Source organism: Tenrec ecaudatus, chromosome 13, assembly GCF_050624435.1.
Source record: "Tenrec ecaudatus isolate mTenEca1 chromosome 13, mTenEca1.hap1, whole genome shotgun sequence".
Taxonomy (NCBI): Eukaryota; Metazoa; Chordata; class Mammalia; order Afrosoricida; family Tenrecidae; genus Tenrec; species Tenrec ecaudatus.
Window position 1 is genome coordinate 25,831,339 of NC_134542.1, and position 12,084 is coordinate 25,843,422.

The 12,084-nt window shown below is 42.4% G+C and overlaps 1 protein-coding gene across 7 annotated transcripts in view; it reads left to right on the top strand.

Annotated features, from left to right (window-relative positions):
• Nucleotides 1–1,620: 1,620 nt before the first annotated feature.
• Nucleotides 1,621–12,084, top strand: part of IKZF2 (IKAROS family zinc finger 2) — a 163,138-nt gene continuing 152,674 nt past the window's right edge. For 2 of the 7 annotated variants that reach the window (XM_075530300.1, XM_075530306.1), the window contains exons 1-3: nucleotides 3,613–3,867; nucleotides 5,506–5,554; nucleotides 6,301–6,405. In XM_075530300.1, coding sequence (XP_075386415.1) covers nucleotides 3,865–3,867; nucleotides 5,506–5,554; nucleotides 6,301–6,405 — 157 coding nt within the window. In that variant the 5' untranslated portion in view covers nucleotides 3,613–3,864. Of the gene's footprint in view, nucleotides 1,884–2,319; nucleotides 2,572–3,431; nucleotides 3,501–3,612; nucleotides 3,905–5,505; nucleotides 5,555–6,300; nucleotides 6,406–12,084 lie in introns of those variants that run through there. The other 5 variants (XM_075530304.1, XM_075530302.1, XM_075530307.1 and 2 more) reach the window with 5 other exon arrangements.

A 12,084-nucleotide genomic window follows, 5' to 3' on the forward strand; every position in this document is an offset into this window, starting at 1 on the left:
GCCTCTGGTGACCAGGGAGCCAATGAAAGACAGGAAAAGGATAGACTTTCAAGGGAGCTAAATTAAGCACTAATCAGCTAGGGGCAAAAACTATGAAGTGGTAGCTCTGGGGAACTAGAGAAGAGTTACAACTTCACCATGGATAGCATCCGACAAAAGCATTAGATTGCCTAAACTACTAGCTCTTTCATTTCAACTTTGAATGTCTTCCTACATCTTTTCTAAGGACCTTATCTTTAGCATTGGGCTTTGAGGACACTGATTATCAATCTAGAGGAGCTGGTTTTATATATTGGCCATTTATTTCTGGGAACATATTCATACTTTCTAAGATCATGTAAGATTAAAGTTCTTACTGTCTACTGGGGTGATGAAAATAACTTTTGTAATCATTCACTTTCCAAAATAGGCTTTTGGAAAATCACTTTTATTTGGACAACTATTAGGTTCAACTAGCTGCTTTCTCACTATGAAATTTACATTCATTGACATTTTTCCGAATCATCATAAAATTCTAACCCAAACCCAAATGATTTCCTCTTTTTTAAAAAAAATAATTTTATTGGAGGCTCTTATCACAATCCATATATACATCCATTGTGTCAAGCACATTTGTTGCCATCATCATTCTCAAAACATTTTCTTTCTACTTGAGCCCTTGGTATCAACTTATGATTTCCTCTTTTAATGGAAATTAGCTAATCTTGTGTGGCACCAATTAGAAGTTCTCATAATTACAAAATGAATCTATGGGTACAATTGTTGACTGGAATAATGCATGGAATAACTTTTATAATAGTGATTCATTATGAAATTTAAGTACTGTATAGCATTAAGCAAGTCATAGGGCATCCATTATGTGGTATCAATGCAAATGAATTCCACCCTCACCCCCAATCGAAATAAAAGACATTCTTAAAAATTTCCCACACACAGAGTGCTTGTTTAAGATAGAGTTGAAGGTTTTATTTTCAATGTTATCAAACTCTCTTTCCTCAGCAGAACCACAACTATTTCTGGGATTCTTGCAGGGGTAGGGATTCAGTGCCTGGCCGCCTGCCTTGCAACATAGATTTCCTCACATCTCGAACAGCCTTTCTCAGGAATGCTGCCAGAGAGCTGTGTGTATTTTATGCATTCCCAAACCGGGCACTCAGATTACAACTTTCAGTTTTTCAGCTCCTTACGTTTCCCCCCTTTTATTTAGAGGTCTCCATTCTCTTTCTCCAAACGTGGTCAGGAAAGAAACTAAGTGCTTCTAGCTGTAGAAAGATGTGATGTATGTCTGGATTGTGATAAGAGTTGTATGAGCCCCTAATAAAATGATTAAAGAAAAAGATGTTTGCTTTCTCGTGGTGATAAAAGTCCCACCTGCCCGCCACCCCCCCCCAAAAAAAAGGCTGTGACATAACTCGTTGATGGGCAACACTTCAGACTCAGACAGAACTTTTTGGACACGCAACCTCCCCTCCGACTTTCCTGGGGGCTTGCAAAAGCAAGTGCACAGTCTCGTTTTCGTTTTAAACTTGCAGTCGATGGCACTTTCCAAAGAGCTCAAGAGTTGAGCTTCAGTTCAAATCTGGATTTCCTTCTCCGTCCATTCCCGGGGAGCCCTCCGTCCAGGCTGGACTCGGGGTGGACGGGGCGCTGGTGTCTGCGATCTTGCGCACCGTCCCCGCGAAGCCGGAGTGGGTGGGTCCGCGCGCACAGCCCGGCTCGCGCGCGGACGCGGGTCGCCGAGCTCCGCTGCGGGCGCCCCGGTCGCCGTGTCCCGCGGCCCGCGCCCGGCCTCGCCGCCCGTCCCGGCGGCAGGGAAAACTTCGCCCGGCCGCGATGAGCCTCCCTCCGCCGTGCCCACCGCGCCGGCCCCGCCGGCCGCAAACGTGAGCTGGATCACGGCTCGGGCAGCGTGGGAGTGGGCGGGGGTCGCGGACGGGGGGCGTGAAGGGAGCGGGCTACCTGGTCCCCTTGGGGGGCGGGGCCGGCGGGCGGCGGGGAGGGGGCGACGCGGCCTGGCGCGCCGTGGGGGCGGGGGGCGCGAGGGAGGGCGCGCGTCGCGGAGCCGCCGCCGGGGCAGCACTTGTCCTGTAATCGATTGCCGAGCGCGCCGAGCGGCCCGGCGCGCAGACCCGCGCACACGCGCCCTCGCGCGCCCGTCCGCGCGAACCCTCGCCCCACAGACACACACGCGCGCGAGGCCCTCGGGCCCGCCCGCGCGCGCGCGCACGCACGCACGCACGCCCGCCCGCCCGCCGGCCCGCGCCCCGGGCCTCGCCGCCCGCCCGCGGGCGTCTGCGCGAACCCGGCCGGCGGGGGAGATGGGCCGGGGCGCCGGCGGATCGGTTTCTCGGGGTTTGACCAGCTGTCCCGGGCTAACCCTGCTCCGCGCGGAAGATGGAGGAAGTCAAAACAGGATTACCCTTAGCTACAGATCCACTGCCTTAGTTCCCACCACCAACTGCAGTGCACAAACACACGTTAGGCACAGCAAGGACAGAAAGAGAGAGGACACACTAACAGTAAACACAAACAAAAGGGTGATGGGATTATTTTACTGCATGCACTGCTGAGGTAAATCTCCGCTTGGGCTTTTGCGTGGTGAAGATCAGCTCTTGTTGTGTTTGTCTTCTGATTCATAGATTATCGATAAATATGTGTGTCTGATTTGCAAAGGGGGGTGTTTTCAAAGTTAAGCGTCATTATTTAGCATCTCGTTTTGCGCTGTGATGTGGTCGAATGACTTGTTGCTGTTAACCACGAATCCTAATACTGTAGACCTTTTTCTCTGGGAGGGATGGGTTGTGGTGATGATTGGGATCATCATGATTTCTGTAAAGGGCGCTCAGGGAATCGGGTTGAAGATGATATCCTGTCTTATGAGTCTCGTCCCCTTCGTGTAATCCGTTTCTGGGATGTTAATCGATTAATCAGTTCTCCTCTCTGTAGCTGTCATAGATTTGGGCTTGTTTTGCTTTGTTTCAACTTGAATTCCACGGAGACTGGGTAGCGTGGAATACATTTCCGCTGCCCAGATAGAAGGTAATATCCAGATCTTGTCGGAGAACGGGGGTCACAAAACAAAAAACCCCAAACCGGGGTGACACATGTGGAGAAGCAGCAGTTAAATCACTTTGACAGGTTCTGGTCGGGGCGCAGGAGATGGGATCGAGAACCTTCTCAGGGTGCGTGCGTGTTCGTGTGTGTGTGTGTGTGTGTGTGCGTGTGTGTGTGTGTGTGTGTGTGTTCGTGTGTGTGTGTGTGTGCGTGCGCGCGCGCGCGCGTGTGTTCTGCCCAGGGCCAAAAACAGTCCTGTGAAGTTGGCCTAGGTCCTGGCTGGGTTCTGCCCGACCGTCCCTCCCCCCTCCCCCTTTTCTTTCAGTTTTCTTGTCTGAGCTTTTGGTCGATTCTTAAGGAACCGGTGGATCAAGTTTTTTCTCTTCTTGTTAATCGCATTGCTGTAGCACTGACTGACCTCTCTCTTTTTTTCCTCTTTCCTGAAAGTACGTGGTGCCATTCCTGAGTGACTTTTCCTACTAGACCATCCCAAAGGGCCGGGGGGAGGGGTGGAGGGAGGAGGAGGAGGAGGAGGAGGAGAAGCGGGTGTTCCTTCTCTCGCTTTTCTTGGTTTTGTTTATCAGCCGATCTGTTTGCTGGATTTGGGCTCCGAATGACCCACCTGTAAAGTGCTTTTCCTCCCTCCTCGCCTTGAACTCTGCAGGGGGCTTGGCTAGGAGGGGGAAAGGGAGGGAAAGAGAGAAGGGGAAACACAAAAACTTCTTTCTCTCTCCGTTTATCTTCAGCCCGACATTGTCACCTCCTCTTTGAGGGGTTAGAAGAAGCTGGGATCTCCCGACAGAGCTGGAAATGGTGATGAATCTTTTTTAATCAAAGGACAATTTCTTTTGTATGTACATTTCGTTTCTCTTTCTCCTTTTTCTTTCTTTCCTTCTGTGAGGGTTAATAACCCTTTCATTGATGGGACAGACTTCTTTCGTTTCTCCCTGACGTGTCTTTCATTTTAATATGTGTGTTAAATGTGTACATTTACAAAAAAAGATGAACTCATAGAAAAAAATAGTCGAAGAAAGTGCTCCCCTTTTAAACTTTTACGGATCCTTCTTGAAAGCCTTATGTAATCATAACGTGAAAGAATTTGATAACAGTACAGCAGGTTGAAATTTAAGTGCCGTGTAGTGACTGAGTTGGGAATTTGATCAGATTATTCCATAAAGAGAGAAAGAAAGGCTTTTCTTTTTGGTGTGTGTGGTGTGTGTGTGTGTGTGTGTGTGTGTGTGTGTGTGTGTGTGTGTGTGGAGGGTGGTGGTGAAGAAGGGGAAGGGAGGGAGAAGGGAAGTGGTTTTGGAGACAAGAAGTGAAGCTGCCTGTTTTCCAGTAAGTAATGGAGAAATTCCAGGAGCCAGGGCTAAATATACTTGGCGATCAATACAGAAATGGCTCATTGTGAATAATTTAGCTGCTGGTGCAGTGAGAGTTTTGAAACTAAAGGCAAAAAGGACCAGGGCCAAAGGGGGGGAAAAAAGAAAATGAAAAAAAAGAAGCCCTCCTCCGGATATATCAATATTTTAAACTTTTTTCTTTCAAATACAGTTAGATTGCTGATCTCACTTTGTAAAATCAAAGCTAGGGGGTGTCATCTCATACAATTTGCTTGTGTTTCTGAGAATTAAGTTCTCGTGTCATTGGTACATGCAAATAGTTCCCCAAACTTAAACAAACAAGCAAAAAGATAAAGAAACGTGACGCCAACTCCCCCGCAGCACAAAAGTGTGCAACATTTTCACAATCCGAATGTATTGATCAGACTTGGCATTCGTATCCATCCAGGAACTGTCAAGAAATTAGGGTTACCTTGAACAGGTGCTTTAACAGAACCTGGGGTAGGTAAAATGTCAGTAGAGGTCCGGGAGTTGGTAACTGCTGCCTGAATCTTGGAGAGGAGCTGGGGCACGAAGTTTTTGCTTTGGGTTTTTGTTTTCCTGTGTTTGTTTTCTCTCCCCCTACATACATCACCCCCCCCCCCCAATTTAGAACATGATGAACCAACTTGCAACAATTGTGAATAGAGCTATCTGTATACTGGGGAAGTCTTCAAACTGCAGTGTGATTGTGGGGACTAGTGAATGGTAAAATACTTAAATCCCATTTAAAGATGGCACATTTGAGGAGTGACCCTCCCCCCAATATGAACATATATTTTTTTGACCAAGTAAATTTTGATTAAGAGAGTCACTCCTTTCTTGCTACAGCCCGTCTCAAAGCACACTTATCTTTCCTACCCTATCTCCAGCAGGAATCGGATCATTTGCAGAAAGAGTTCAGTGACTTGCAAATGAGCACATACAGTAACTGTCGTGTGTTCCTTGGGCACAGGTTGCAGCAGCAGCAACATGGGCTAACTGCTTGGAGCTTCTAACAAGTTACGCATTTCATGGCAGGTCCTGAAAGGAATCATTGTTTTAAGGGTAATCATCTTTTATTTTGCAGCGCTGCACTTTGACTATGGAAACAGAGGCAATTGATGGCTATATAACGTGTGAGTATTCATTTTCATTAATTGGTTATTGCTAATAAAATTATCTTTGTTTTTGCTCTGCCTCTCACTGAACGAATTAGATTTTTATCAAGTGTTCTGAACTCTTGCTTTTTCCTCTGTTCAAAATTGCACCTTTAAATGAGTTTCAGGAAATATCACAGAAGCAAAATAAGAAGGAATATGCTAACTACTTACTATATAGAGAATACTATTTCTCATTTACTGTGGGTTTAAACTAGGTCAGGCTACATATATGTGTACTAATAATGGTATAGAACAAATATTTACTCTTCTATAACCTAGCTTTTCCACCACCTAACGTGAAAGAGAATTAGTTTCTTTAAGTTGACATTTTGCTAGCCAGTTCACCTTTTTAATATCTAAATCTCTGATAGCAGCATTTTGCAGAAATGTTCATTATTAATACTTTATGCTAGTAATTAAATTAGATGTTAAAAGATGATTGAAAGGTGCCTTCAAAATCAACCACTTCAATTCTTTCTGGTTTACAGGCACAGATATTGCAATGCTGTATTTGGCTTAGTTTATCTCGGGGGTTGGCAATGGTTATTAGTGATTTCATTCATTCACTCTTATTTCTACATATCCCTTGCTAGCTTCCTTTAAAGGAAAACATATTAAAATTTCAAGGCTGTGAATGACAGTGCATGTAAGGAGCATAGTCAGATAATTAAACTCTATGTGACAGGAAATACAGACTGAAATATTGTATTTTGTGAAAGCAGGTGACAATGAGCTTTCACCTGAAAGGGAGCACTCCAATATGGCAATTGACCTCACCTCAAGCACACCCAATGGGCAGCATGCTTCACCAAGTCACATGACAAGCAGTAAGTCTCTGTTTTATGATTCCCCCCACCCCATTTCTCTAGTGACAGATTTGAGTTGATCAGGTCCCTGGGCTTCTCTCTTGTTGTAGTGCAGCTACTGCTATCAATTTTGCTAAAGAACGCACAACAGAGATTTATGCTTGTTTCTTTAGTTTCATAAATATGAGTCTGCTTACTAGTCTGAACTATCCCAAGGTGGAGTTTGGGAGCTGGTACTTACCTGTTTCAGGTAAGAAATGATAGTATCGACTGGTCAGTGTTTTGTCTTGCCAGGTTTATGTGAGTGGATTATTTTTTTAATTGTTGTTGGATAGAAAATATGGAGCACGTTATTTCCCAAGGACTGCTCTCATTTGAGATTGAAATAATTCCATACTGCCTTGGTACAAAGTTGACCCATCAGTAGTAGAATTGCGGTGTTACCTGCCCCCTCAAAATATTGGAAGAGAAGTGTAAGAGCAAAACTGTAGAACTCATTTACATTTCTTTTCTCTAGCAAAGTGAAAGTGTTTTGTTTTAGCTTGTCCAGAGAAGACACTGAGTAAATTTGGAAGGATGTTTTGAGTTTGCAAGACTAGACAGTTTGGGCTATATTTGATAAAAGGATAATTTCTTGATGTTGTATATATTGTTTTGTGTAGTAAAAGAGAAATTTACATATACAGCATGACAGAAGAAAGGGCATTTTTATTTATTAAGAATATGGCTTGCTTTTCTTGTCAGGCTTTATGAGTGTAGCTGTCAAGTGTGAAGGCTGGATTACTTGTACTCAAAGTGATTTGAAATCCTGTCTTTGTGTTTTGCTCTTAGTTTATGTTATAGGATCTAATGTATTCTCATCTGTATATATGTTATGTGTACTACATATTCACATATGTTATTTGTATATGAATATAATTTCATTTAAACGTTTTCTATTTGGATAGCATGAAAGGGGAGACTTTTTTCCATTAAAAAATAATGATTTAATAAATGACTATTGAATTATAATTATGTACATATTCTTAAGTGATCTCTAATTATTTTGAGATAACAACTTTTCCTGTTTACTTCCTTGTTATAATTCTGGAAACTTATTGTAAAGCAACAAGCTTTCTAGGTAGTAAAGACCTTTGAATTATAAGCAAAAATGTACAGAATACTATTGATGAAGCCATCCTCTTGAATCCATTTTATAATTCATTAGCATAAAGTGACTTAAACGAGTCTTCAAATTATCAGTGAGCAATGTAAATGTATTTATTCAGAAACTTTATTTTTAATGGGAAGCACTCCTAAGAAAATTTTCTTCTTGGAAAATTTGTTGAAATTTCTGTACATGTAGAAAGAAAAGCCAATTAAAGTTGGTGATATGTACTAACTTAAAGTACAATTTTAATCTCTTAAAATGTGTCTCGTAGCATTAATTTTTAAAACTTCATTTGGCTGTTGGTTTGACATGTTATATTACTATATTGCAGGCTGTATAATTTTCATGTTTTATAATTTTATAATGTTGCTAATGCTGTGGTGAAATAAGTTTTGATTTCTCAGATAATTTCCACAAAATCTAATACAGTGAAGAGGATTAGATGCAAATTTCTATAAGTTAAATATATAGCTGTTGTCTTTTGCGATAGCCGATGTATGGGATAGATATCCACTAAATATGCCCACTGCCCTTGAGTCCTTCCAGCTGATAGGTCCCTGTAGCATAGACTACAACGGCCCAGCATGATTTCGAAGGTTGTGACTCATCATGGAAGCTGACCACCACATCTTTCTCACAAAGAGTGGCTGGTGGGCACTTTAAGTACTGTGCTCTGAAGACTGGTCTGTGGGGTAGATGGTAGCTAGGAATTAACTTTTCACCATCATCCCTAGCCACCACCAGCATGTGAGGTGGGAAATGGTTTTGAGTTGGTTAATTGGCTCCTCATGAATTTGCTTTTGCAAGTACGTCCAAAAAGGCAGCTACCCATCTAGATTAAATAAACAGCAGCGTGTAGACATAATCAATTTAAACAAACACGAACTGTGCCTCTGACATTCAAGTGTTTCTCACCCAGTGACAGTCAAATTGTGTGTTTGGTAAAGAGGTTTTTTTTTGTTTTAACTTATTAGCCTGTGGCGATTCGGTTTTTGGCTAGGCTGCACGTATTTTCAGGTTCTGGTCCAACGGGTTGCAGGTTAAATATTTTGGCTCTCACTTCTAAGCTGTCTGCTGCATCCTTTATGTGGCCTCTATTTACGGTATCTAGGTTACCCACTTGGGTGTTAGATGGAGAAGATACCCATTTTTTCCTTTCTGCTAGATCTAGGAGAATATCAGCATTTTCGATTGCCAAAGCAAATAGTGGTAGAGAGGGACTGTTGTCTATTAATTAGAACAAGAGACCTAGATTGGCCACTCAGGTGTTTTTCTGGGACTTGGAATGATTTTGTGAGTATGTGACCTGTCACATTACTTGTGTCTGAGATCACTTGTCTCCCTCAGTTCTTTAATGTGCACCATTCACTTTATTCAGTGAAAATTGCTTATTTATTCCCTGTACTTTAAAAGAATTGTATCTATAAAGATTATTCCTTGGGAGAGGCGGGGGGGTTGGGGGGAGGTGTTTCTTTCTTCCCAAATCAGAATGGCAATTTTGATAGAAAGTATTAAAGCCAAACTTACAAGGTGAAAACTTTGATGACAGGACAATAAAGTCTCCGATAGCAGGAAAGGAGAGGACAGGATTAGGCAAGAAAAGATACTTTGGGGGGTGGAGGGGTGGGAGATAACGAGTTTAAAACAGTTTTTAGAGAAGTTTTAGAAAAAAATTTTTAAAGAAATGTTAGGGAAAAAAATAATCAAAACTGTTGATTTTCATAGCAGCTAACATTCTGACTTTATAGTGTCCATTAGCTGTGATCCTCCACGTAGTGGGGCTTTAGGAGAGTGGGCAGTGTTTTCTATAAGGTCCCAGTCATTCGTTTAGGTTATTTGGTGACAAGTCAACGATGAATGGTATCTGTACGACTTGCTGCCAGCATTTGTGAAATAATGATAGTGATGATGACAGCACTGGGCTGATGGGACAGCGCTGGAGGTGGGCGCCCGCAGCTTGGGAGGGAACTGAAAATGGTACAGGGCCTGGCAGCTTCCAGGTTTAAAATGCAATGCATTAAGATAATCTTAAATACAAGAGGTATTAGGGATCTTCACTTTTTAGAATGATTGCTTCTGATGTTTTTGAGTACATTTCCCTGGAGAATTTTTAGACATGATCTTCTGGAGTAAGAAACTCTTTGAAGAGAAGCTAGGCCTTGTTGCCTGAGATCATCAGTGTACACATTGAGTCGGCTGACAATCTTCAGTGTCAGGGACGACAGTGTGGGCTACTGGAAATACACAATGTTAAATGATTTTAAAAATAGATTCTGGAAGTTAGAATCGGAGACAGACAAGTCAGACAGAACCATATAGAAATAATCCATATTGCGATTTGGCCCATCAGTTGAGACTGACTTTTTGATTCCTTTGGTTTCTGGGTTTGTCTCACTTGCGATTCTTGTGTAGTTGTTGGAGTACCCACTTCAAGCTACCTATACCTGTCACTGTCTATTTTGAAAAAATATTAATTTCTGCTTCCAAAAATTATAATTAATTTTTATTGCCTTATGAGACTGTTCTCTTTGGGCCAGGTTAAACCCACCTTGCAGGCAGTTAAATTGTATGGAAACACACCTTGTCACGGAATATGTTTCTACTACTTTAAAACTCTTACATGGGTCAGCTGCTCAGTCAATACTATTTATCACCCAGTTTGATGGCACGTATGGAATTGGGAGAAGTAGTAATTCTAGTTTTACAAGGCACTGGCCAATAATCAGGTCAGGGAATCTAGTTTATTCTTTTCAGAGTGCACATTCATTTTCTTTCTTTTTTTTTAAAAGCTGGTTTCCCTTTTTAGAACCCAGTGAGGCAGAAATATAATGTGATTTTTATTTTTTCACATGTGGAAGTTGAGACCTAGAGATATCAATCACCTTTTAGGTCTCTTACCAATAGGCTGACGTTGTCAGGGCTAGGACATACATAGAGCTGTGGTGTTACCTTGTAGCCTCGTGAGATCGTGTAACTGGTGGGTCTCCCTCAAGTGTAATTATCTCAACAGACCCAGCCCATGCCCAATATGGGCCAGGCTAATTTTTGTCACTAAAACGTTCTTATGAAGGTGAATGATATCCAACAATCTTGTTAAGCAGGAGCGTTGATACACTTCTTTTGAATCCAGCTTGGGTGATGGGACTCACCGGCCTTCTGAGCTGTCTTCTACAGTTTGGTTTGGCAGTCACTCCTGGTTGAATTTCCACTGACACACCCTAATAGAACGCCAGATGGGCTTGATGTGAAATATCACTCTGTTTGGAATTGTAGTACTTTTAGATCCATATATGCCAAGCATACTTAGCTTTCACGCATACTTTTGAGAACGCACTTCTTTTCTTAAAAGCCTCATTTCTTTAGAGTTATCAGTTTTCTTTACCAAAAGGAAAAAAAAACCACCTCAAAAATATAAAAGGAAAGAGTGGAGCATGTATGTGGTGCAGGGAATTCATAGCCAACAGGCTATATTTTTCCTCTGCTCTCCCCTCTTGTTTTTAAAGGCTACTTAAGGCTGAGGACCAGCTCCAGGAGCTCATGTTCTGGTGGCCTTGAAGGTCTCAGCAGGGCGCTCTCCTCAGGTGAGCCCAGTGCTCTGATTCCTGGAAGCGGGTGTGAGGGGGCGACAGGTGCTTATACATTAGGAAGACTTCCTGAAGGTTATATGTAGAAAGAATTATTAAGCGAATTGGACTTAAAGGAGAAGGGGCAAGCTTTCTCAATAAATATATACCAATAATGAACAGAGGTGAGATATAACAGGAAATATTCTGGGAAATACCAGCAGTTTGGTATTTCTAGGGTATAAAATTGGAGTCTCGAAACTTGAGACCAGCGATTTCACAGAAGAGTTAAGCAGGGCAGCAAGATGATGGACGATTTCGTATGAGGAGGGAGCTTGGATTTCATGTCCATGGGAGCCACGGGCTTTAACAAAGCCGGTGACTTCAGTCTTTAGTTGACATGATCACACTGGCTGCCAGGTGGGGAAAAGAGTGTGGATGAGGACAAGGCTGGAGTCCCGGGAACTTTTAACAGGCAATGACAGCGAGAGAGTGAGAAGTTATGAGAGTTTGCAATAGTGGGATTCTCAAGGAAAGAAAGATTTGGACAATACTCAACAGGTTAAACTGGTCAGGCTTTGAATAGTAAGATTTAGGAGAGAAGGAAGTTTTGGATGATGATCCCTAGTTACTGGATAGCTAGTGGCATGTTCTATTAACTGAGACAAGAAATAATGGACAGGTTTTCGGGGAAATATTTAGTATAGTTTAGACATAGATATAGAGCATTTGAAGCACATATAATATGTGGGAGTGAAGAGCAAATGCTGTCATCATCATTATGAATTTTTAAAATTTTAAATGGCTGGACTGGGGGTGGGGTTATTGGGTGGCAAACCTAGCAATAGCCTTTTGTTTCTATGAATTTTCTTAATTAGTAAAACTAATATGTTTTGGTTATTTTATTCCTGTGTTATTTCAGTAATAGTTTAGCAAAACTCAAAATTTTCCCTCAGTAATTGTTAGCATTTGATCATGATAGCCTTT